Source organism: Perissodus microlepis, chromosome 16, assembly GCF_051167445.1.
Source record: "Perissodus microlepis isolate ML-2025 ecotype Zambia chromosome 16, ASM5116744v1, whole genome shotgun sequence".
In the NCBI taxonomy this organism is placed as follows: Eukaryota; Metazoa; Chordata; class Actinopteri; order Cichliformes; family Cichlidae; genus Perissodus; species Perissodus microlepis.
This window is the reverse complement of record NC_140476.1, coordinates 12,827,501-12,852,936: the sequence shown is the minus strand read 5'-3', so window position 1 is coordinate 12,852,936 and position 25,436 is coordinate 12,827,501. Positions and strand designations below refer to the sequence as shown.

The window sequence follows — 25,436 nt, the reverse complement described above, 5'->3', positions numbered from 1 at the left end:
GTGAAAGATGAGACTTTACAGGAAGCATTAGATTTATTTCTGCATGGATTTCTTAGGCTGTTTCTTCTTGAGTTACTCATTTTTTCCCAGGTGTGACATTCACATACATGTACACTTAATTTGATCACTTGTATTGTCAGACTGTGTCTATTTGAGTTACCATATAATAAGGCAGAGCATTGCCTGGAAGAGGCAAATAGTTGCTTCTGTTGGCTGACATAAAAAAAATTATTAATGTTAGTGCATTGTTACAGCCAATGTGTTATAACCCACCACTTTGATAATTACATGGTACGAATAAATTATTCCACCTTTATTATCAAATGTACTCCACAATTACCACATTATTTCTGAGCTGCGATGTAAAGTGGTGCACTCTATTGCCATCAAAGATAAAACTGCACCTGGAGTTTTAATCCTGTCACTAAACTTCTAAATTTCATTCTTTTTAAAGCTAACATGATGCTGATGCTGGAGAAGAACAAAGAGATAGTGGATCACATCAACACCTTATCCACCTTGATGGTTGACATCTCTTCCTGTATCAAGTTTGACCGATACCGTGGCTTTGACTCTGCCGACGAGCTCAACAGTGCAGCGCAGGAACTTGCCAAAAACCGTGATCTCTATGCAAGTGAGTAAATATGAGTTGAATCTGTGTGTGAAAGGATGAGATCTACCAGACTATGTCACGTGTGTCTAGGACCAGCAGTGGTTTCTAATCTGCTTGAGTGAAAGTTAATTTCAGTTGATCTAAAATTCCTTAACAGATGAAATTATGTGTATGAGAACACAACTGACCTAGAACAGTGTAATGCTGTAGAAAAGAACTGTGATATCACCTTAATAATAGGGGAAATTCCAATGATTCACCCGTTAGGCTCAGAATAGCAAATGACTAAAGCTCACGTTTACAGCCACTCAGGTTGTTATTGTGCCTTTCACGGCCTTTTCTCAACTAGTTTCTGGGTTAGACACTAGTGCTTTCTCTAAAGGCTGTTGATAATGTATTAAGATGAGATAGATACAAGGGATGTGACCCTGCAACTTTGTATTTAGGGTAATGAATTACGAAGTTAGTTGGGTAACCTAACAGTGAGGTTGTACAATCTGCCCTTCAGGTGTGATCTTCAAGCTTCCCAAAGATGCAGACTCATCCAGAAACAAGCGTGAGGCCACAACCTCTCTGCCTCCCGAAGTCAGCTACACTATCCGCATGCATATGGACAATGTAATGCGGACTGACAGAGCCCGGAACCCGTTTTTTGTCAAGGAGTCGTACATCTCAGCCAGAAACACAATGCGCTACAACCGGGGATTCATCTACCTACAGGAAAGCATTGACCGAGCTATCATTGAGACACAGACGGGACAGAAAGCCAAAGAGACAGCCGTGCAGCTGCAGCCATTCCCCTATCCGTGCTATCACCGGGATGAGTGAGTTCCATAATTCATGCATTAATTTTCACATAAAATTTGGTAGATAGATATATGTATGTATCTAGTCCAAAGTTTTTTTGGCATCAATATGCCACATTTGGTCCAATAGATCATGCTCAAACCTAATATGTATGCTTGCGCTTGCCTTCAAGTGTGACTAAGATACTCCTGATATCTCTTATAAGAAGAATGAGCAGGCCACAAACTCTAGCAGGCTGCCTTGTGACCAGCTATAAGATGTAGTGATCCTTGCTTTTCCCTCATTCTGATTTATTACTCAGTTGCACAATTTCTGATATGATAGCTGTGAAATATGGATATTAAATCTGTACAATGGCAAGCACTCAAAGCCTGTCTATCAGGCTCCAGATATGACTGTCAATAAAATAAAAATACAGTAGAAAGGCATTTATTTGTGTAAATAATACAAGGATCGGAAGATTCCTGGCAGAATCTGCAAACTACCCCAATGTTGCTCTTCTGCTATCTGTCAAGTCAGTGACTGAATGATAGGCGTTTTCTTCTGCTGCTGCTGACAATGATTGGACGTTTTCAAGGAATTTGATTGACAATTGCCATCTCTGTATTCCCCAGGTACCTGGAGGCCATCTCTTTTGTCTTCCCTATCATGCTGATGGTAGCCTGGGTGTTGTTTATTGCTGATTTCGTGAAGAAACTTGTGCATGAGAGAGAACTGAGGCTGCATGAGGTAATGTTGTTTTTTTCCCTGAAAGAAAAAAGTTTGCTTTTCTTTCCAAAAAGTAATTAGTCACCCACAGTCATTTGTAAATACAAATTATTTCGGGTAAACAGACAGCGTGATAAGTTAAAAAGAAAAACATCATTTTATTGTCTTAGTCATGTAGTTCCTTATTTTGTTTTTTCACTTTCAAAAATTCCATTCCATATTTATTGACAGGCACCACTGGCAAAACAGGCACAGGATGTGTTTTGACAGTTTCATAAGTTTTTTTCTCTTCATGTTTTTCTCACAGTACATGAAAATGATGGGAGTCAACACACTCAGTCACTTCTTTGCCTGGTTCGTGGAGTGTTTTATCTACCTGCTGGTGACTATCATCATCATGACACTGGTGCTGAAGCACGGCAAAATCCTGCCCAACAGTAACGGTTTCCTCATTTTCCTGTACCTGTGTGACTATGGCTTGAGCATCTTAGCCTTCAGTTATCTTGTCAGCTCCTTCTTTGACAAAACCTACATCGCCGGCCTGAGTGGCAGCCTGCTTTACATCCTCTGCTTCTTCCCCTTCATCATCGTCACCGCACTAGAGGGCAGTCTAACGCTCATCCAGAAGAGTGCCTTGGTAAGGCTCCTGTGAACCTCATTTGTCATCATTAAAGAATATGAAACTCATTTGTATACCGTGTAATAATTTAAATACCAAGTAATGTAATTTGGTTTGGAAAGATAAATAATGTAGAAGAAGATATAGTGACAGTTAGTTTCATTTGAAAATGTTGTTTATTCTATCCATTTTAGAACACATTTTTGTTTTTTTGTTTTTACAAAATGAATGATTTTTGTTTGGATTGTCTCAAAAATGTCACCCCCAATATGGAGCTATCTGCATAAACAGACACACACACACACATATATATGCATATATACGTGTGTGTGTGTGTGTATATATATTTTTGCTGCTCCTTTTTCTTGCTTGTCGTTTTGCATCCTGTCTGATTTCCCTCTGTCTTTTTGACAGGGATTGTTTTCCCCGACCTGTTTCAGTTACGCCAGTCAGTACATGTCTCGCTACGAGGCCCAAGGAGAAGGTACAAGCATGTAGACATCTGACTACCATCAAGATCTCTTTGATATGTGAGCTAAGTGAATCAGTGAAAGGCAGCATAAAACTTTCATTATGTTAACCTCTTTAGGAATTCAATGGAGCAACTCATACTCCTCACCCATTGCTGGAGACACAGCCTCGTTCGGTTGGCTGTGCTGGCTGATGCTCTTCGACTCTATCCTCTACTTCACCATTGGGGCTTACATTCGCACAGTGTTTCCAGGTAAATTGGGGCACAAAAAATAAAAAAGAACAAATTTATTACCTCTTTCACTCAGCTATCGATGCTGATGTCCTGTGGCCATTTTAGTACATCAGACATAGTTTGTCAAGCCGATCGTTATTATTTATTTATGTTTTAGAGTTTTTGTTTGCTAGTCTTTTTTGTCGGGTCAGCTGATATATACACTGTATATAAAATATAAGTGTAGTCTGTCGATCATAAAAGTGATGAGAAAAGTGGAAGATTGTTGGGTTTTCTCTGAATCTTATGGAAGCCCGTTTCCGCCACTAAATAAAAACCAAAAAGCTAGTATCCATAACTCAAAATTTCGAGTTATTTTCTCGAAATTCCGAGTTATTTTCTCAAAATTCCGAGTTATTTTCTCGAAATTTCGAGTTATTTTCTCAAAATTCCGAGTTATTTTCTCGAAATTTCGAGAAAATAACTCGAAATTTCGAGAAAATAACTCGGAATTTCGAGAAAATAACTCGGAATTTCGAGAAAATAACTCGAAATTTCGAGTTATTTTCTCGAAATTTCGAGTTACTTTCTCGAAATTGCGACATATTAACTCGAAATTTCGATTTATTAACTCAAAATTTTGAGAAAAGTAACTCGAAATTTCGAGTTAGCGCTGCCAATCAGTAATCTACGTGAATGACGTCATTTCCTTGTTACCCGGAAGCTGAAGCCCTCAGCTACAAATGCTACAGCTAAGCTACCGGTATTACATCCAGTCGTGAATGCACAGATTGCTGAGTGTTTTCAGCCTGGCTTCACAAATGATGAAAACCCTGTGTTATTAGCTGAATCACATGGTGTTACTATCAGCAAACGTACTCGCGAAAGCGCCAATTTGTTGGGATCCGTTTTTGAGTGCGCGTTCCTCTGCGCCATATGCTTCCGGGTAACAAGAAAGCGACCTAATTCACATATATTTTTGATTGGCAGAGCTAACTCGAAATTTTGAGAAAAGTAACTCGAAATTTTGAGTTACTTTTCTCGAAATTTCGAGTTAATAAGTCGAAATTTCGAGAAAATAACTCAAAATTTCGAGTTATGGATACTAGCTTTTTTGTTTTTATTTAGTGGCGGAAACGGGCTTCCATAGAATCTATTATTGTACGATCTACCGTACAATATAAAGGGCGTTGAGGCGACTGTTGTTGTGATTTGGCACTATATAAATAAAATTGAATTGAATTGAAGAGTGCATTCTTCTTCATGGCCAGCAGGGGGCTGGTTGCATAGACGTCTATGGGAAAACAGCTCTCTCCTCCCGTGGTGCATGAGTTTGTGGTCTGGATTTAGCATGATGTTCATTTTGTAAATTGTGGCGTCCATCTGTTTCCTAGTGTTTGATAGGTTGCTTCTGTATGAGTGTGCAGTTTCCCTGGCTTCCATAGTGGGATCCAAGCTTGCATGCTTGGTTTCAAAAAGATGGTGACAGCAAAAATTTTTAGCTCAAGCCTTAAAAAGATAGCACTGTGCAACCAATGGATAACAGTGGCTGTGTCCATCTTTTATATACATCCTATTCTTAAAGAAAGTAATAGAATTAGAATAACACAGGTTAGAATTCACTTATAGGCGAATGTGTAAGCATTGCCTTAAAATATCAAGTGAAGTGTACACTAATCAGTTTCTAGTTGAAACAAATGCAGGTTGTTTTAGTTTGGTTTACTTTGTTTAGTAGTCCCAGCTGTAAATAGGTATGTAAATATAAATATATTGTGTATGTGAGATTTATTTGCAGTTATTTTACCCATTAGGAAAATATGGCATTCCTGCTCCGTGGTACTTCCCATTCAAACTCTCCTTCTGGGCTGACCTGTGCGGTGTTCGACCACAGAAGAATACGGCCAAAGGACTTCTCTTCACAAACATCATGCAGAATGACCAGCTTGCCTTCTCCAATGACAAGGGAAAAGGTGCGTCAAATAATAATGTGGCACACACAGGAACAAGGAATTCTTGTCTGCTGTTAGTTTAATTTACAGTTTGTCTTCTCTGTGTGTCTCACAGGAAAGAGCACTCTTTCCACCAAGACTGGGGAAAACTTCTCAGAGCTCCCAGTTGGCGTTGCTCTCCATGGTCTCACCAAGACCTATGGTGACCAAGTGGCTATTGAAAACCTTAATGTTTCTTTCTATGAGGGCCACGTCACCTCACTGCTCGGTCACAATGGAGCTGGAAAGACTACCACCATGTAAGTGGGGCAGTTTTTTTCCTTTCCTTTTTAAATACCAGTATGCATTTGACCACCCTGTATACACCCTCCGTGGCAGCAAAATGATCCAATTTAAAATGAGATTTTGTGCATCCCTTTAATCATTCCAAGGCTCTGATGCTGACAGGGAGATTGTTTTGTCCAAATCTGGCACAGCAAATGTACTGTGGTAGCGATTCGCCTGACGGGTCTTCATCAACTAGAGCACTTACATTTACATTTTAAATGCGACTCATTTTGCTGACGCTCTTATCAAGGGCAACATACAAGGAGTGCAGTGGCAGAATGAGGTTTAACACCACTGAAAAAACCAAAAACCAAGAAGAGATTTTATGCCCTATGATATTTTTGAGAACAATAAGTCATCATTTAAGAAGAAACTGCCAGGGAGAAAATATGACAACTAGCAGATAGGACGAAAGGAAAAGGCATTTTCAGCTTTTCAAGTGCCACCTAGTATATGAAAAGTCTTTTGAGCATGTTCTGTCATTTATAACTTGATCTGAGTAATAAAAATTTAATTTGTTTATTCATTATTGTGAATTTTGTTAACAAATGCATGTATTCTTTGTGTAGGTCTCTCCTTACTGGGCTTTTTGCCCCGTCTTCGGGAACCATAGAGGTTTACGGCAGAGACATGCAGACAAACATTGAGAACATTCGCAGAGATCTAGGAGTCTGCATGCAGTATGACATCCTGTTTGATCACATGACCACCAAGGAGCACCTGCTGCTGTATGGACAGATCAAGGCCCCACACTGGTCAGACAGAGAACTACATGAACAAGTCCGCACGTGAGTGACCAGAGCAGGAAGCTTGATATGCTCAGTGTATAAAAGGACGCTCTGTTTTAAGGATGATACCTTGGTGATATATTTTACCTGTTGCAAGGATTCTCTTTACAAGCTGTTTTATATGTACATCATTAAACTCCGTCCTTTGCTCAGTTAAAGGCATGGCCCTCAAATAAAAAGAAAATATGTGCAGAGGTTACGAGACTTTCATAAGAAATAATTGCCAGTGCTTCACACGAGTGAAAGGTTATACAGGGGTAATTTGAAAATCAGTAATGGCTATATAGTGTATTTCCAAGTCTGCAGTAAAAAAAATAAATAAATTGCATCCCTGTTGTCTTTGAATTGCGCTCTTATTTTAGTGTTTTAGAGCTGTCAAATATACCATGTGCTTCTGCAGGAAAACATGAGCAGAATACCATAAAACTCTGAGTTTTAAGTCGCTTCATGTGACTTTTTCTAGATGGTCTTATATGAGCAGAATAGCAGTGAATTTAAAGGCAAGAACTGTTTCTCTCTCCTGGTTTCAGGAAATCTGAAATCCCTGCTGAGTAACTGATAGAAGTGATTGAACTACAACCCACAAACTGGGTTGTAATGCATTGAAAAAAAAAAAAAGTTAGCATGTGCTCCATCCTAAATGCTTTTCATCGACTTTGCTCCCAGGATCCTAGAGGACACGGGGATGTATGCTCACAGACACAAGCGGGTGGGCACCCTATCAGGCGGCATGAAGCGCAAGCTCTCAATCTCCATCGCCTTAATAGGGGGCTCTCGCGTGGTGGTTCTGGATGAACCCACTACAGGAGTCGATCCCTGCTCCAGGCGCAACATCTGGGACACTGTAATCCAGCACAAGAAAAGTAAGTCTGACAGGCACACTCAAACACTGAACACTGAAATAACATCCCCATGAAGTTTTTTCTTTCACAGGAAATCTGAGACCTGCACATATGCAGTCTCAGTTGGCCAACTTTAACTTGACATGTCTGTATAAATCGCTGGTTTTTGTAGTTTTATTAATGCGCATCCTCATTTCTCCTTCCTGGATGGTGACAAACGGCAGGTGCAGGGAAAATATCTCACTTGTCTGAGTTACACTGACTCAGTTTGTTTTTGAATACAATTTAAGGACTGGTTGATTGCTTTTAAAGCCCTTTAATACCCACGTGTGTACCCTTGCATTTATATATCTCATATACCAAATTGTGTGTGTATATATATATATATATATATATATATATATACATATATATATATATATATATTTTTTTTTTTTTTTTTTTTTAATCTGTTGTATTTGTCTATCCTTATCTTTGAGGGAAACACCAGTTTTCTATCTGTTTTCTAAGAAACACGGTGGGCAACAAGCTCACTGCAGGACTTTTCTCTGCTTTGTTTTGTGAATGGACTTTAGCGAAGCATAATTTTAATATAAATGAGGAGGTATTTTTAGGCTCTCTTAGCAGATGTTTCTGGAAAATATCATGTAATTGGCGTCATCTCAGACGTTTGGGAGATTTTAGTGCCAGAAAAATCTGTTTCAAAATAAATCTTCCACATCTCTTGCTGTTTCTGTGCCTGTTTCTATGATGTGTTTGCATGATAGAGCTTGTGTTTGGATTTGTCTTTGTAATGTTTGCTTTTTAGCTTGTTTATTTGGAGTTGCTGAAGCCATAAAAGTATGGCAAAGCTTTACAGACTAGCTTAGTTGATAAATATAATCTTACAGATTTTGTTTTGTAATTTTCACCTCCATTTTACATTTGTGTAAGATTTACCTGTTAAAGAAGAGTGTAATATTGCATGTGTAATTTTTTTTTATATGTGTGCCCTCTCAGACCGCACAATCATCATGTCCACCCACCACCTTGATGAAGCAGAAGTGCTGAGTGACCGCATCGCCTTCCTGGAGAAAGGAGGATTAAAATGCTGTGGATCTCCTTTCTACTTGAAAGAAAAGCTAGGCCAAGGCTACAAACTCACCCTCACCAAAAAGGTAATCATCTAATCGCCATGTCAGTCGAAGCAATAAAGACTCATGCTTACAGCAGCTTTTTTCCACAACATGAAATTTTAATGAAAATCTACTTCCACTTATTTATTTTTTAGTGAAATATGCTTTCCCAGCAGACAACTGGTTCCAAAAATGAGAGAACAGCAGCTTTCCTCTGATGCATTTTACTCAGAATGGTTCTTAGCAGGGAGGCATCTTGCAAAGTAAATGGTCATCACAGGCGTAGCATTTCACCAAAAGCTTTTATGAAAGAGCTGGACTGTTTGTGTAAAACCAAACCCAGGGTTTTATCTTTTCCCAGATGACATGTTGCAATAGGTCAATTTGTATCAGATATATTAAAAAAAGGGCCACATGAACTATGTTAAGACACACAGAAATGATGCCCTCTCATGGATAAATAACGATCTGATTTTGTATATTTTGATCAAACCTGAAGTTTCTGTCAGTATTCTGTACTTTAAGAAAAGTGTCCTCTACGATGATATTCAGTCATTTCAGCAATCTAAAGCAGAAACCATCAGACAGTGTAAGGAAAAAAAGTGATTTTTTCCAAGTTTATCTCAGCTTTGCTTAGTCATATCACTTGTAATCCTGAAAAGCAGGAACAGTGTGTTATAAGTTAGGTAGTATGTTATAAGTAAGATTTCACTTTCCTAATATTTTCTACTTGCAGGTGCAAAACACAGAAAATAAACGGATTGACAGCGCTGAAGTTAAAGCCTTTGTCCAAGCCCATGTACCTGAAGCACAACTGAAAGAAGCCCAGGGCAATGATTTGGTCTACTCACTGCCACCCTTCAACTCATCCAACGCCTCCTCATACCGCTCTCTGCTTACCGCACTGGACTCCAACCTGGATGCTCTACAGTTGGGGGGTTATGGTATCTCTGACACTACACTAGAGGAGGTAAGCTCTCACACTGATGCCGAGGTACATTTAAAGGCCCCTTTTGTTAATATGATCCAAACTTAATCATACTAACATATCTGCCAGCATATCATAAACCCTAAAAAAATAGGGTTATCATATACAGATACTATATATTGTTTTTTATATATATTTGCAGGTGTTCCTCCAACTGACTCATGGACAGACAGAAGCTGAAGCTAAAGCTGAGGATGGCCTCCCATCTGTATCAGAGACGGTTTCCGACAATATATCCATCGACAGCTTGTCTTTAGACGACAGTGACAGCAGCACAAGCTTCAGTGACAGGATCAGTGAGTTCACTGGGTTTTTTTTTTTTGTTGTTGTTGTTGTTGGTTTGTTTGTTTTTGTTAACCAATTGCTGTCATCTTCTTTTTGTAAAAAAAAAAAAAAGCTGCTAAACTGATACCTCTGACAAAAAAACAACGAAACAAAGAAACACTGATAAAAACAGTATATACTACAACGTCAAGACAAGGAAAATTAAATGACAGAAGTTTTATAGTCAAAAAAGTTAAATTTTCTTAATATTCAACAGTAACTTTAATCATACAGAAGAAAACAAGAGACTGAAAATACACTACACAGAGAATAGATGGTTGAACTTTATAATTAACATAACATTTATTCAGCATCACACACCTTTAGACCTCAGAGTTAACATTTGTCACTTCCAGCAGTCATGCATGTATTAAAGTAAAATAAGTGATTACTATAAAAGCTTTGGTTACACTTTAAATATAAACACAACCAGCTCCACCAAGCTTGTTGCTGAGCTTGTTCTACAACTTCTACAACTGGAGCAGTCTTCTTGATGGATTGCACTGTCATCTTTTGTGTCTGCATGGTAGCCTTTAGCTTTACTGTCTTTAAATGACAATGAAGGCTTCATAAAAGTGCTAAGATAGCAAGTGAATTTTCCCCAAAATCATTCTCTCCTCGCTCTGCTCTCCTTTTGTGTGTTTCAGACCTTACCAGTTCATCCACAGTGACCGGCATGGCTCTGGCCTGGCAGCAAATGTCAGCCATCCTGATCAAGAGATTCCACCACAGCCGCAGAGACTGGAAGGGCCTGATTTCCCAAATCCTGCTTCCTGTTCTGTTTGTAGTGTTTGCTATGAGCCTGGGGTCTATCAAAAGCGACGTGCAGCACTATCCTGAGCTACAGCTCAGCCCTGCGCTCTACAAGATCGGACCAAGCTACTCCTTCTTCAGGTCAGTACCTGCAGAAGTGAAAATACAGTTAAACCATAAAAAGAGACAAAACAGAAGTTAATTAGGCAAATAAGTGTGCTTCTATGTAAAATGTTTGAAATATTTGAGAATATCTCAGGAAGTTAGTTTTTGAGTTAGCAACAAATAAACACAGAAGAGTGAAAATTCTACTGGAAAAGAGGAAAGTAGTTTTATGATTTGCCAAAGTAGCAATATAAAACAAGCCCACACTTTTGGGCATTGTATCTGGGGAACCATATAAATCACATAAGCCACAGGGCTACAGACAAATATCATCATAACTAATGTTGATAATCACTTCCTGAACTGAATGGTTGATACACCACCTTACTCGACAGGTTCACTGGGGTCCGCATCATTTGCAGGAGTCATGCAACACTTGTTATAAAAGGATTTTGATTTGATCCTGTAGTTTGTTGAAGGGCATGTGGACCTTAAAATGCGAGAGCACAAGAGACTATGTGAGGGTAAGAGATGTTTGCGATAAAGACGGCTACAATGTGAGATCAAAGGAAGAGAGATTAGGAGTGTCAGGAGATTGCAAGATTTCTTCATCCTCCCGATCTGCTGTTGTTTGATCAAGGAGATATGTAGCAAGAGAGAAAATGCTGAGGTGCCAAATTGTATCAGAGACCGTATGGATGCTCCTCCCAGTCCTCTTTAGTTTGCTATACAAAAGGGATTGAAAATGATAATTAATTATTCATCTCAGAAACAGTGGGGTTTTTTGCAGTGCAGAAGAAGGTTATAGGTAGTTTAGGGTCAGAGATGCTTCAGCGTTTCAACATTTTTGGAACTTTCCCGGAACACTGTGTTTTCTTAGTTTTTTCTAAGAGTGATGCAAATGTAATATGATTTTTATTTATGAGGCTACTTGTGTGCGTTTTAAGGCAAGGAATGGTAAATAAAACAAATCCACTTAAATTTAAAGTGACAAGTCAAATGTCCTCATTCTTTCTCTAGTTGCTCAGAGAAGCCATTCTAATGGTTACATTAGTAACCATTAGAATATCTCAGTTAGTAGGTAAATGCTGTTGATCCTTAGCCCTCAAATCATCACATAAATTAAGTAAAATCTGGCTGGCTGGCTATCAGTTTTCAATTCAATTCAATTTTATTTATATAGCGCCAAATCACAACAAAAGTTGCCTCAAGGCCTCAAGTTTTAGCAGTCTGCTTAGTGAATGCTCATGAAATAACCTTTTGTGTTTGTTATATCCTCTTATTGTAACATATCTGGTGTTCCCCAGTCAAGGCTAACTCTTTTCTGATTCTACAGCAACCAGAATCCCAACTCACAGCGTCTGGCAGACACCATGATGTCATTCCCTGGGATGGACACCACCTGCCTCGACAAGCCTGATAACCTGTGAGTAATTATACTACTAATGGCATCTTTTTTGTTTGTTTTTATCAGTGACATGCTGATTCCTGTACTGGGTTTCTCTATGTATTTAAGCCTTTGTCAAATGTACAGTGTTTTTATATTTCACTTCATCCAAGTCTCTTTCCATCTTTATTTTACAAGGCTTTCCTCTCTGCAATTCCTGTCGCTGTCTCTGGTCTCTCTCCTGTCCCTCCACTCTTCATTTCTCTGCTGCTCTGCTCAGTGTATGTGGCTGAAAGCCTGCAGCAGGACTCTGCGATGTGAGAGCATCATCTGTATTCCATAAACACCCCGTGTTTATAGGGAAGATTTTCCCCTTGCAGGCACTCAAATCAATGTTGGCACTCATGAACCAGACCTCAGAGGCATTTTAAAATTCTCAGGAAAATAAAAAAAAGAGAGTGAGAGAAAGAGAAGGGACAGAGAGAGAGCGAGAGAGAGACCCTGTCATGGAAAAAGAGGCTGCATGTCCGCTCATCATGTCCAGCAATTACAGCAGGACAATGACTGATTACTGTATTTACATTTTTTTTTTACATATATAGAAAATATATTGCATCATCCTCTGATTATGATCATTGTTACTTGGTGTTAGAAATCTAAAGTAACAGGTGTGTATGCAAATAATATTGCTGCAACCTGTTTTTGATCTGCACAGAGCGTCCCTGAAAGCATTTGGCAGAGAGCAAAATGCGTGGGGGTTGAACATCAGCCCACACAAACAGAAATTTCACACAATATGATATTACAGCACACATTAACAGCTTTGAAAACTGTTATCAAAGGAAAGATTTAGATCCTGATCTCACAAAAAATCATGTAAGCCTACAGCTACTTCATAAACGGTTTTAGATTTTACAGTTTTCTTTCTTTTAGCGGGCCATCATATCTCCTCACTTTCAAAATATTTTCTGGGGTGTGTCTAGGGAGAGTGTTGTGGTATGTACCGCTCACTGCAAACTCACTTCATTTCACTTGGTGAAACTTTTTTTCCCCTCTTTTTCAGTGACTGCACAAGAAACACAAACAAGTGGAGCTCCAGTGGAAACACCACGAAAGGATTCAACATCTGCAAATGCACTCGGAAAGAACAGGTGAGACTAGGTCACAGAGAACAGTGCGATTGAGTGATTCTCTGTGTTCTCACTTGTGTGTGTGTGTGTGTGTGTGTGTGTGTCAGCACATAAACGTGTTTCCTGTGCTCACGTTTTTTTGAAAAAGGGAAGATATTTATTTATCTTTTCTTTGCACTGCAGATGTGCGACAAAGACAACTACCAGCCCCCCCATACGGAGATCCCTTCATCTCAGATTGTTTATGATCTGAATGGCATCAATGTGGAGAACTACCTAGTGGCTACAGCCAATGACTTCATAAGGAACAGGTGAATAGAGCCAATATATCCATGTGGTTAATAAAGCCACAGTGAGACTTTTATACATGCCTCACTGATAATTTACTGCACTCTGTGTTGCAGTCAAAGTATTCTCTGATTAAATGAGCCGAATTAAGCAATGTCCAAGTACATTCAAATTTCAGCATACTGTGGCATATTGCTCAGAATTTTAAATCATATTTCATAACATTACATCATTAAAATGAGCTACGATAGTTAGGAATCGTTTGCAAATCTTTTCATTCATTTCATTTTTTTATTAATTCAGAGGAGCCAATTGACCTAAATGAAATTCCAGAATTCTGCAAGCAGTCTCTGAAATAAAGTTTGTTAGTCATCTGGGAGGCTTTAAATGGTCCTAACAGTATTCAGCTGCATGGAATGACTGGTGTTTTACCAAAGAAAGATGTGCAGAAATCTAATTAATTATGAAAACTAGTTAGTAAGTGCCTAAAGGTATAGTTTTCCTGATTTCTCAGCTTGACACAAATTGGTTTCTAGCACCTTGTTGATAATGGTAATCATACTTATAATTTGGGCTTGGGTGCTTTTACCCTGAAATGGATCTCTCATCTGCATATGTTGAAAATTTACTCTTGATTAAAAGCAAAACAACCAAGTGAAAATCACAGTGTGTTACATCGAGTTTCTCAGTATCAAGCAAAGCTCCTTGTTTTAGTCAATGTTTTGTTTTTCCAGGTATGGTGGTTTTGCTTTTGGCATGCCACTCCCAGCGGACTTAAAAATGGACATCACAACAGTGCCCAAAAACCGTACGCTGTCTAAGGTAACGTTCTCCCGCTGCTTCCCTGCCCCTTTTGTCATTATCAGATTAATTGCCGTACTGATTAGTTGTCAAGAGTTAAAACCTGATGTCATAACCAAACGTGTTTACTCAGTGCATGGAAATGGAGCTGAATTGTTACACCATCATTTTTATCATACATATGCTTTACTGCAGGAATTGTGCCAGTGTAGATGAAGACATCTGCCCTCTTTGTGTTATTAAAGTGTTTTTGTTGTTTTAATATATAGTATACCTACATTTCCTGATCTCTAGTGTTGTGAATGATGTTCGTTTTTATGCATGTCTGTGTTTTTGCTTGTGTAGGTCTGGTTCAACCCTGAGGGTTACCACACAATGCCAGCATACTTAAACAGCCTCAACAACTTCATCCTACGCTCCAATCTGCCAGCAGACAAGGATCCACGCAAATATGGTAAGCTAGAATTGGTGAAGAAAAAAAAGTAAAAGTCTTAGTACACATGTTTGAGATGTCACTTCAGCTGATGGGGGATTCTGTACAAAGAAATGCATTAATAACAAACATCAGTTTTATCTAACTTTTGGAATACTGAAATGGATTTTGGCCACAGCTTACTCTTATTTGTAATGTGATTAAAGTGAGTTTTAGAAAATGTACCGTATATGTATGTTATGTTTGCTGTATTTTATTTTATGCCTTCAGGCACAAAACACTGGTTATTGCAAAGATAGGGTAAGGCAGAGATTGAAAAAGACATGACTGCACAGGAGAGAGGCACATCAGTATTAGAAAGCTGCCCCTCACTGATAGCCTGGTGCATTTTGTATACTAAACATACAGTAAAGAAAGCTGTAAACAGTGTGTTTACTCATGGTTCATTTCACTGGATTAAAGCCAGGGGGTGCTGTGTGTCCTTACGCTCACATCACTATGCATGGTGAATACTGATGAGTGCCACTCACTGGGGAGATCTGCTAAAGAGAAACGAGGCTGGCCCACGTTTTCAGTACTGTTTCAGCTTCTGAGTATTATCCTGACCATCTGCCTGCAGGCAAGAGTACACAGTCATGCACTCATACACAAATGCATATATAGAATTGCTCATAAAAACATGTATGAATAGCAGAACGGGCACACACACACATTTATTCCCCAGTGGATGATAAAAGTGCTTGAGGGTAAAGTGTAACCATTTAAATGTTACCTGCAAACTCAAAGCGGTGGCAGGGGTTGTCCGGGGTGGAGATCCAGGGAGATTACTTTTCAAGGTGACTGCTTTATCTGTTAAAAATTATATCCTAGCCTTTGCATTGTGTACTACAGTTTAATTTGGGGGTTGGGCCCCATTGGATGTTTGCATCAAACCGATTTTTCATCTCACTCTTGCAGGATTTCTGACTACAATTACCCACTGGTGCATTTGTACAAAAACACTACTGTCCAGATCATAAACTCAGATTACTCTTACCTGCAACTGTGTTGTTTATTTCAAGTTTTTCCTCACCCATTCCCCAGAAATCATTGATTTTCTCACCTGCCTAATAGTCCACCTTTAGAAGATTTGATTTGAAAACGCATGCTCAGCTTGAGTCTCTTAGAACTAAACGTAGTATAGATAATCAATTTCTTTAGTTTAGCCGGTTGAACTACACGTCAAACATGAACATTTGCTTTTGAGGTTTTGGGACTTCTTTTAGAAAAGAAATGGCACAAATTCAAAGGCTCAGGTTCTCTAAAATGGGGGTATTTGCCCATTTTCAAACCACTATGACAACATAAATAATATCTGTGCATATAAATATACTTATTAGTAAAACTATTGCTAATTATCATTGCAAATGCACAAACCAGGTATGGGAACATTTGAATTCAGTGCAGACGTATTGTAGTATCAGTAATTACAGATGTTTTAGGCAGTGGTACTAATCAATTTCATCAAAGTTGTCTTGAGTAATGCTAATCCCGCAGCCTGCTTTGGGGCTTCTGTGCTGTAGGTGAACTCACAGTCCTATTTCAGGAAATGCAAAATATGTAGGGCTACAGTTCATGTCTCTGAGCATCTCAAAGACCCAGAAAAATGATAAAGAAAATTCAATTTCCTTTGTGCGCACTGGCAAATGAAACCATCTTCTGCTATAATTTTTCAATTGACTGTGTCCTAGGCTAAGAGAATATCATTGCTCATTTGCTTCCTGTGCTGACAAATAGCTTGCATGCTGTTGTTTTTCTTTTGCTAACACAGTACTCTGTTTCTTTCTGTTACAGCCATTTCAGTTTACAGCCAACCCTATTTTGGACGGGCGGATGATGAAGATGTAGTGTAAGGGTCATGCTTAAAATTCTTCTGCAGAATTGACTGCTAGTGCATTACTAGACAAATAATCTTAGAAAAATAGATCTGTATTTGCATCTTAATCTGTGAAAATATTCCCCAATTAATCATGTGTTTATGTGTTTGGGTTTTTTTTTGTTTTGTTTTGTTTTTTTACATCTAATTCAAGATGGATTCAGGGCAAAGATGTACATGACAAAATTATTTATACATATTTGATTTTCTTAATTGATTTCCTTAAGCTTACAGTATTGATCAGAGTCCCAATTTAATGAATGTTTTGGAATGAATATTTCGGTAAAGGTGGAAAAGAGATTTAGTTTAAATGAATGTGTGCACATGTTCCAGAGGAGCAAATCAAATACATCATTTTGAGAGTGGATTGGACTGACCTTGTGTTCTCTCTAGAGCCTTATTACTACTAAGCATCTTACTGGCAATTTTAGAGTTATTGGTCAGTTTTTCCACATATGTCACATTTATGTTCAGTGTCTGTGTAAAACTTTAATAGGTGTAGTCTGCTGAGATGCTGTAGCAGCTGAATGGGTGATATTAGGCTTCCTTACTAGATGTATTGATTTGCCCTGAGCTGTGTTAAAGATACAGCAGACTTATTACTCTAAATGTCTTGATTCTCACAATATAGTAGCTTTGCCCATGAGAGAAAATCTAAGGCTATGCTGGCTGTCTTGATAACAAGCCTGCTCTGTAGCTGTCGCTCCTGACTATCCTCTGTAGTTAGTGCTGCCCTGAAACGCCCACCACATGTCCCTCTCTGTTGTTCTCACTCCTTCCCACTCGGACACTCTGCCAGCTTCATCTTCATCCTCTTTTCAGCTTCGTGCAGTTCATTGTGTTTAGTTTGAGGTGTTGTGCCCCAGCCAGAGGGGAGTGGTAAAAGTAGTTCAGTTGCGTGCAGGGTAGGCGAGAGAGCACTGGAGACGAACAGGTACTGGCTTGGCATCAAGAAAGTTTAAATGAACACGCTGGGTAGAAGTCGAACTGAGGGGATCAAAGCTTCAACTGGATTTCTGGGGTCTAATCTGGACAATAGGCTCTGCAGTCTCACAGAAACACCCTTGGCTTGCTGACTGTACAGCAACAGCAGTGTGAAGTTGTTCTCTGCGTGAAGTGATCTGTTTCTCTTGCTGTTATCTTGTCAAAGATGATTCGCAAGCGTCTCTTTTTCTTTCACAAAGCTGTTTGTTATTAATGGGATTCCATTCATTGTGAGATTCCTCAGTAGTTCAAATGAGTCACGTCCCAGTAGGGAATAATATGATAATTCTGGTTAAAATGAGCTAGTATTTTCAGAAAATACATACACCTGGTTGAACGCCAGTTTATATTCACTCTTCTGCACCGTCTGTTGTTGCTATTGTAGTAGTTTTAATTCAAAAGAACAGAACAAAAGAAATAAAAACACAACACAATAAATACATGGCCCAGTAACATGATAAGTGCATTATTCATGATAACTCAATGGTTAATGGTATTTAATCACATCACCTGGATGATCTTTTCTTCACAGTGTCCAGGGAGTGCTTCACATCCTTGTAGCTATGTGCGTGCTCACAGGCTTCTCAATTACAACAGCCAGTTTTGCCCTCTATGAAGTCACTGAGCACCAAAAAGGGTCCAAGAGGCTTCAGCACATCGCTGGCATCAGCGAGTCCTTCTATTGGATTGTAAACTTCATCTATGACATGGTAACGTCATATTTCTTTAATTGGTTACAATATTGAAAACCATGTGTTCAACTTAATTTCATCCATATATCTTTTTTAAAAGTTATTAAACGAAGTGACTTTCTGTTGCTGCATTGTGCCCCACCTTTTTCCATAGGTCATCTATTTGGTCCCCGTAGCTGCGACCGTTGTTGTGATTGCTGCCTTCCAGATTCCAGCATTTACAGAACGCCAAAATTTGGGTGCTGTCACTCTCCTCCTGGTGCTCTTTGGGTCAGTAACTTTGAAAAAAGTAGATTCACCAATTGTAGTCACATTGTAGTTGTACTGGAGTGCATATTGGTGACAAAAATGTATTTGATAATGAACCAGTCCTTCGTGTGGCTGAAAATTTTGAAAGACAATCTTTTAGAGATTGTTCTCTCTACAGTAGCTATACTACTGGATTGCTTTCCATTATGAAAGCAAACATTTATTTTATTTTAACTTAATTTGGGTATCATTCTGTCATATAATATTATAATACTTACTAATGGCTAAGGTCAGAGAACATGACAATGTCACAAACTATGGATGCAACACAATAGCAAAGTAGCAGTTAGACAAGCAGTCAGATTGAAAGGTTTAGTGCAGGTAATCTTTGCTACCACTTCATAAAGAGGGAAATTAAAGAGACTGCTAATGGCCTAAATGTTCACTAGGATAACGGTCTGTACTGTAATGACTGCTTATGCCACTTTTAGTTGCAATATACAGTATTGTGCAGGAAAAAATGCTGTAAACAAAGAATGCTTTCAAAAATGGAAGTTTAATAATCATTTATTTTCATCAATCAACAAAATGCAGTGAATGAACAAAAGAGAAATCTAAGTCAAATCTATATCTGGTGTGACCACCCTTTGTCTTCAAAACAGCATCAATTCTTCTAGGTACACTTGCACACAGTTTTTGAAGGATCTCGGCTGCTTGGTTGTTCCAAACATCTTGGAGAGCTAAACACAGATCTTCTGTGGATGTAGGCGTCCTCACGTCTTTCTGTATCTTCATGTACTCCCAGACATATTTGATGATGTTGAGATCAGAGCACTGCGGGGACCATACCATCACTTTCAGTACTTCTTGTTCTTCTTTGTGCTGAAGATAGTTCTTAATGATTTCTAAATGGGGTCATCGTCCTGCTGCAGGATACATTTGTGGCCAGTAAACAATCATTTATATTTCTGAAAACATTCTGTGTTTCCAGCATTTTTTCACACCTGCCTAAAACTTTTGCACAGTACTGTAACTATTTTTACTTAACTCTGAGTTTATTTTCAACCTGAACCACACTGAATGATGGACATGTTTATAAAAAAATGTTTTAAGGGAACCGCATCAAATCTGTCATAGAGATGGTGAATGTGTTGTTCTGGCTGTTGCCCTGCTGAGACAACAGCAGGAAGTGTGTGAAGTTTCCAGAAGCATCTGTACTGCTCTAAACCAAACCTATTCATTGAATGGTGCTTTATGCTTGCAGCAGGCCCATCACCCTCAACATGAACCCAGCTCATCCAAGGAGTCAAACAGGGAAAATACTGATTCATTCAGATGGACAATACATTTCTTGCAGAGGACTTTCCAAAGTCAAGCAATCATTGAAAGGTTTATACATTTTCAAAAGCCTATCTCCACACATGCACTGCAATTCTGTGCCAGTAGGTTGGATTTACAGCGCAGAGCATAAGGACGAGCAAACGCTGCAAAAAAGTTTATTGTGAATTTCTTGCTAAGACAGATGGCAGTAGGACTGCAATGCTAATGGAAAATCACTGCCAACATGTTTATCCCATTCAAGGCAAAGACACTAGAGAGGGAGAAAGGGAGGAATCAGGAAGCAACAGGGCTTATGGCAATAACAGAATGACTTAGTATGAGATAGAGGTTAGCTATAATCTCGAAATACAAAGGTTTCAATTCAGTCTGACAAAGAGATTTAGATTTGGGGATGGTATCAAAACCCCTGATGTGTCATGTTTCGCCTCATCTGAATTACTGGGATTATTTACATCAATCCCCGAGCTGCTGCTGAGGTTTACACTCTTGTGTTTGCCGTTGTTGTTTGGAGGCCTAGTCCTGAGCCCTAGATTTTAGAACGCCAAGTCAGGACTCTGCTTCTCATTTATCAGACAGATGTCTCCTTCCCAAGCAATGAGTAATCACAGTGCTCCATCTGTCAGGCTGCACCCACCTGGTCTGGTGTTCAGCCTTCTTGCTTCTGTTCCTTGTCATGGCTTGGCACCCACACTTGCCTACCAAGCACTTTTTTTGGGCAAAGCATGCAGATGCTTTGTCTCTGTCTGGCTCTATCTGTTTGTGTCTGTCTGTTTCATTTCCCACCCTGCTCTTTCTCCCCTCCTTCTCTTCCTCTCTGTATTGCTGACCCAGACTTACCAATCAAATGGACAAACAGATTATGCGAGGGAAAAGAGAGAACAAAAAAAGAAAGATCTTTTTTTCCACCTTGACGATATAGGGAGAAGTAATTTATCTTCCTCTATTTTGGCTTCATGACTGAATGTTTACCCTCGTTGTAGCGTGGTATATTACACCTTCTCTTTTCAGTATTCTTTGCTGGCTTCTTTTTCTTAAGGCTCATAGCTACTCTGTCTGGCTCTCTTCAGACAAGCCTATATTTTAGAAGGTGCATTTGTAAGCAAGACTGCACAATTTCTCTATTAATTTTATATTATAACCTTCTGACTGTTTTCTGTATTTCAAACCAACCCAACCACATTACCACAGCTTTGAAGTGCATCTGTGGAGTTATTTTTTTAAGTTTAAAATGCGATTATTCCGTAATCTCAGGTTTTCCACCTTCCCATGGATGTATCTGTTTGCCGGGATCTTCAGGGATGCAGAGATGGCCTTTATCAGCTATGTGTGCATCAACCTCTTCATCAGTGTCAACACCATCTTGACCACCTGCATCCTCTACTTTCTGGGTCAAATATCAATGCACAATCCTGAGGTAAGATTAACTGTAAGAATCAGGGGAAACTTAGAAAACATACCTTGGTTGTCCATTGACAGGAGAGTGAAGAATTCAAGATGAGCTCAGTTAAACTCAGTTTCACATCCTCAGATCTTGTCCCCTCTTCTGTCCTTCTCTCCTGTAGGCAATCCAGAAAATCTTCCAGAAGCTGAGCTACGCCTTCCTCATCTTCCCCCAGTTCTGCTTTGGGAATGGGCTGATGGAACTGGCCAGAGGTGACATAGAGGTCCAGATTCTCAGTGGCTATGGAGTCGATGCCTATAAGAACCCATTCTCCACAGAAGCTCTGGGATGGATGTTCATCTCCTCCATCATCCAGGGCCTGGTCTTCTTCACGCTGCGTCTTTTGATCAACAGATCTCTAATGCGCAAAGTCAGGTGAGAAACACAGAAGTCAGAGCTGGTAATATAAAGGAGAATATACATTCACAGAATCTTTAACTGAGATCAGTTTTATTTGCTTTCTTTAAAGGTAGGATGGACTTGCAAATGCACAAGATGTGTTTTCTGCTAACACTGATAAAGCAGTCTTCTTGTAGCCAAAAATCTGAAAATGAGATGTAATAAATGCAGATAATATGCAACCGGGTGGTTAAATATGCAACAGAGCAACGTTAAGTAATTAGAGAAGACAATTGCAAGTAAAATTAGATTTTTTTTATTCTAAGTGGGCCAAGATTTTGGTGATTTTATTTTATTTTTTTTTGTGGCAGGGACTGGGGGGTGATAAAGCATTTACATTAACTAGAATGCCTTGCACTTATTTAAAAACAAAACAACAACCTTTCTGTATTGTAGGCGTCTAATTTGCTACATCAAGACTGTGCCCCAGGCGGCTTATGATGATGATCAGGATGAGGATGTGGTATCTGAGCATCTCAGAGTGGCCAGTGGAGCAGCTAGCTCAGACATACTGCAACTCAACCAGCTCACAAAGATCTATCAACACCTCAGTAAGAAGGTCCACGCTGTCAAGAATCTGTCTGTGGGCATCCCTGCAGGAGAGGTAAGCCTCAGAGGCAAGAGCACAGAATACTAATATAGTAAAGCTGTTCTAAGGCAAGAGGGTAGCAAAATGGGGGGTATTGTGTAATAATGTCTAATCTCTTATGGCAGCAGCATAACTCTATAATTACCCAGAAATCACACAGCCTCTGTTTTGTTATTTCTGAAGAGCTGTGCGGTGGTACTAGTCGCTGTGTGCAATGGACTCGTCAAAGATTGCAATTAATTTAAAATACCAACAGCCTACTGTTATTACACAGCTGAGGATTTGGAGCCACTGTTGGCGGCTATAACAAGCATGTACAACATTGTACATTTTAATATGGACTAAAAAGACGGGCCAGCATTTTCATATTCTTCTGCAGTCAGTAAAAAGTGATCATTTTAAGCTGTCGTTTTAATTTACTCTCAAAGCCTTTATTTTATTTTGACCAATTTCAGTCTAGTCTTTGATCCAAGTCATTTTTATTCTATTACTTCAGATGTCTGGTTGTATGAAAAAGTTTTCTTTGGACACACTTCTTTTTTACACAGTTTTGCAGCACTAAATACTGACCTAGCTAATCTTTAAAGAGCCCAGCTTTACATCACAGTACTGCATAATAGCAAAATGCTTGAAGTTACTAAGAAACTAGTGTTTATTTTTAGTGCTTTGGCTTGCTGGGAGTGAACGGAGCAGGAAAAACTACCACCTTCAAGATGCTGACTGGAGACGTTAGCCCCACTGATGGCACTGCACAGATCAAGGACTGGGATGGGTAAGCTTTATGTAACATGTGAATGTTGCCTAGTGCATGTTTGTATTTAATCTGTTTTTCTTTATTACCCCCTTCTTCCACCACTGGATTAACTTAGCGGGAATATTTGTGTTTTTATAACCACTCCTGCATCTTAGCTGCACACTCAAGTGATGCAGAGGTGTCAGGATAAGTATGTACACATTCCAGCAAAATAAAGATGACTTATAGAATTAAACATTTACAAGAAAGAATTTCATTTTATTGGTACAGGTGCATAGGTAATTCCAAAATTTAATGACATAATGCAATCATTCACATATGAGGAATGTTATTAGTTTTTATTGGGGAAAATTTGAATATGATAGTTTTGGGATTTAGAAACTAGCAATTTTATCTTAAAGATGTATCTGAAGAGCTTTCATACAAGTAGCAATGTACAGTCCTGCTGTGTTGTCAGTATATAAAGTGGATATTAGCAAGCTAGATAGCACCCCACAGACAGCAGATCCTCTGAAACACCCTACATGCCTGTCCCACATCATGTGGTGAATGCTGCTTAAGAAAATCTTTCTTTGTGTGTGTTTTCCCCCCAGACATTTAGTAGACATCATGGAGTGCCGGAAACAAGGAATTAACATCGGCTACTGTCCTCAAGTGGATGCACTGGATGATTTGCTCACTGGAGAAGAGCATTTGTACTTCTATGCTCGCATACGTGGCATCTCAAAGTGGGAGACAGACCGGGTAAGGAAGAGCTGCAGACTCAGTGCTGCCTATTGTCACTTTGCCAAGTGACAATAGCATTCAAAAAGTGACACGGGATCTGATATAAATTCAAAGGTGCACTTCCAGCGCAGGACTAGAAGCTGATGCTGCTCCTATGCATACTGAATCAGAAAGTGTGCAGCAATGAATGATGTGTGATGAAAGCTGTAGAATCTGTAGCGAAATGAAAAAGCTTTTGTTGTCAGCTTGCGCAGTCCAAACATCAGAATTGAGCTGATGTAGTATGCATTACTGCGGAAAAATTTATATTTAAATTCTGCTTTTATGACAGGAGAATCTTATTTGACATGCCACTTAAGCCTCAATCTTCTCATTTATCATTCCTGAGAACTAATCAATCTTGCTTCTGTGGTGATTGCTGAGTGTGTCTGCTTATTAGAGGACTCTGCAGAGCAACCAATCAGCACGTGATGTGTGCTTAATATCAATATCCCATCAATATTTCTTTTTTGAAAGACAGAGAAGAACAAAAATAAGCAGCTCTTAGGAGTGTGAAAAATTGTGGAAAATATCATGACAAGCTGTAAGCGCTGTCTGCTTTTTTCTCTTTCTTTGCACCATTTTGAGGTCAGAATGAAGAACAACAAAAACATTGTCTCTGACAGTCTCAGGCATTTTACCAACAGAATTGAGCACGCACATTACCAAGTGTGCTGCACATAGATACACATGCTTACACAGACAGTAAAGCACAGAAATGGATCTGTCTGACATTAATCACCCTCACTGCTGTTGTTACAGCCCCTCCTCTCCGGTCGGTATACTGACAACAATGGTTATAATGACAACTGCAGCAGCATCAGGCTAATTCTCAAAGCTGAGGTTTTATATATAGAGTTCCTCTTATGTTGTCTCCTACTGACAGTCCCCTAGCTGTGCATAATGAGACAGGCCTTAATGGGGTCATTTTGCATTGACATGGTTTTGTTGGCTTAATGAGCTGTAACATCAAAGGTGATAGAAAGCAGCTTTTATGAGAGAACATAAAAACATCATATTTTGATTTGAACCTGCTGCATGAGGAATAGTCTATGTTACCAGTCTTTATCATTCACATAACAAAATACTGTGTATTTGTCTAGTATGAAATTGTCTAGTATAAAACTTTTAAAAACAGTGAATGGTAATGAAAACTCTAGACAAAAGGCGAATTGTCTTACAGAGAAACAGCAGAGACTGTAAGTGAAGGTATCTATTGCATTAACTTGCTTCATCGATCTGGTTTCCAAATTTGCCAACTAATGGGGAAAAAGACTAAAGCCTACCAATGGGAAATCACTTTAAGCTATTTGAAAATGTAGTTGTATTTACAGCACACTATTTTATTTGATTAACAGGGAAGCCTTGAAGAGTTTTAAGTGACTGAAATGTTTATAAGTCATTAAGGGTTTTTGATCCCTGCTGGGTTTAACACACAGGATCAACTGCCATGCACCAAATGGATTATACTGCATCAGCTTCTGCAGCCCCGGGACTGCATAGAGTTTAGATAGAATAAAGCCACAGTGTAAAGTCATCACTGCTGTACAAACATAATTAAATATTCATGGAAGTGGAATAGATAGATACCTTAGTTATTTGTTGTGTGGCTATACTGGGCGAAATGGGAGAAAGCAGTTACACG

The 25,436-nt window shown here is 39.1% G+C and overlaps 1 protein-coding gene across 4 annotated transcripts in view; it reads left to right on the top strand.

The window, feature by feature from the left end:
* abca12 (ATP-binding cassette, sub-family A (ABC1), member 12) overlaps positions 1–25,436 on the top strand; it is a 59,828-nt gene that overhangs the window by 28,916 nt on the left and 5,476 nt on the right. For all 4 annotated transcript variants that reach the window (XM_084908410.1, XM_084908408.1, XM_084908409.1 and 1 more), the window contains exons 39-65: positions 455–634; positions 1,122–1,437; positions 2,035–2,149; positions 2,436–2,765; positions 3,162–3,231; positions 3,337–3,471; positions 5,244–5,402; positions 5,497–5,680; positions 6,278–6,496; positions 7,163–7,359; positions 8,338–8,495; positions 9,190–9,423; positions 9,584–9,737; positions 10,413–10,659; positions 11,960–12,049; positions 13,074–13,161; positions 13,324–13,451; positions 14,163–14,250; positions 14,575–14,683; positions 16,496–16,550; positions 18,094–18,271; positions 18,408–18,523; positions 21,095–21,257; positions 21,406–21,659; positions 22,080–22,287; positions 22,935–23,044; positions 23,620–23,770. In XM_084908410.1, coding sequence (XP_084764536.1) covers positions 455–634; positions 1,122–1,437; positions 2,035–2,149; positions 2,436–2,765; positions 3,162–3,231; positions 3,337–3,471; positions 5,244–5,402; positions 5,497–5,680; positions 6,278–6,496; positions 7,163–7,359; positions 8,338–8,495; positions 9,190–9,423; positions 9,584–9,737; positions 10,413–10,659; positions 11,960–12,049; positions 13,074–13,161; positions 13,324–13,451; positions 14,163–14,250; positions 14,575–14,683; positions 16,496–16,550; positions 18,094–18,271; positions 18,408–18,523; positions 21,095–21,257; positions 21,406–21,659; positions 22,080–22,287; positions 22,935–23,044; positions 23,620–23,770 — 4,436 coding nt within the window. The remainder of the gene's footprint in view (positions 1–454; positions 635–1,121; positions 1,438–2,034; positions 2,150–2,435; positions 2,766–3,161; positions 3,232–3,336; positions 3,472–5,243; positions 5,403–5,496; positions 5,681–6,277; positions 6,497–7,162; positions 7,360–8,337; positions 8,496–9,189; positions 9,424–9,583; positions 9,738–10,412; positions 10,660–11,959; positions 12,050–13,073; positions 13,162–13,323; positions 13,452–14,162; positions 14,251–14,574; positions 14,684–16,495; positions 16,551–18,093; positions 18,272–18,407; positions 18,524–21,094; positions 21,258–21,405; positions 21,660–22,079; positions 22,288–22,934; positions 23,045–23,619; positions 23,771–25,436) is intronic.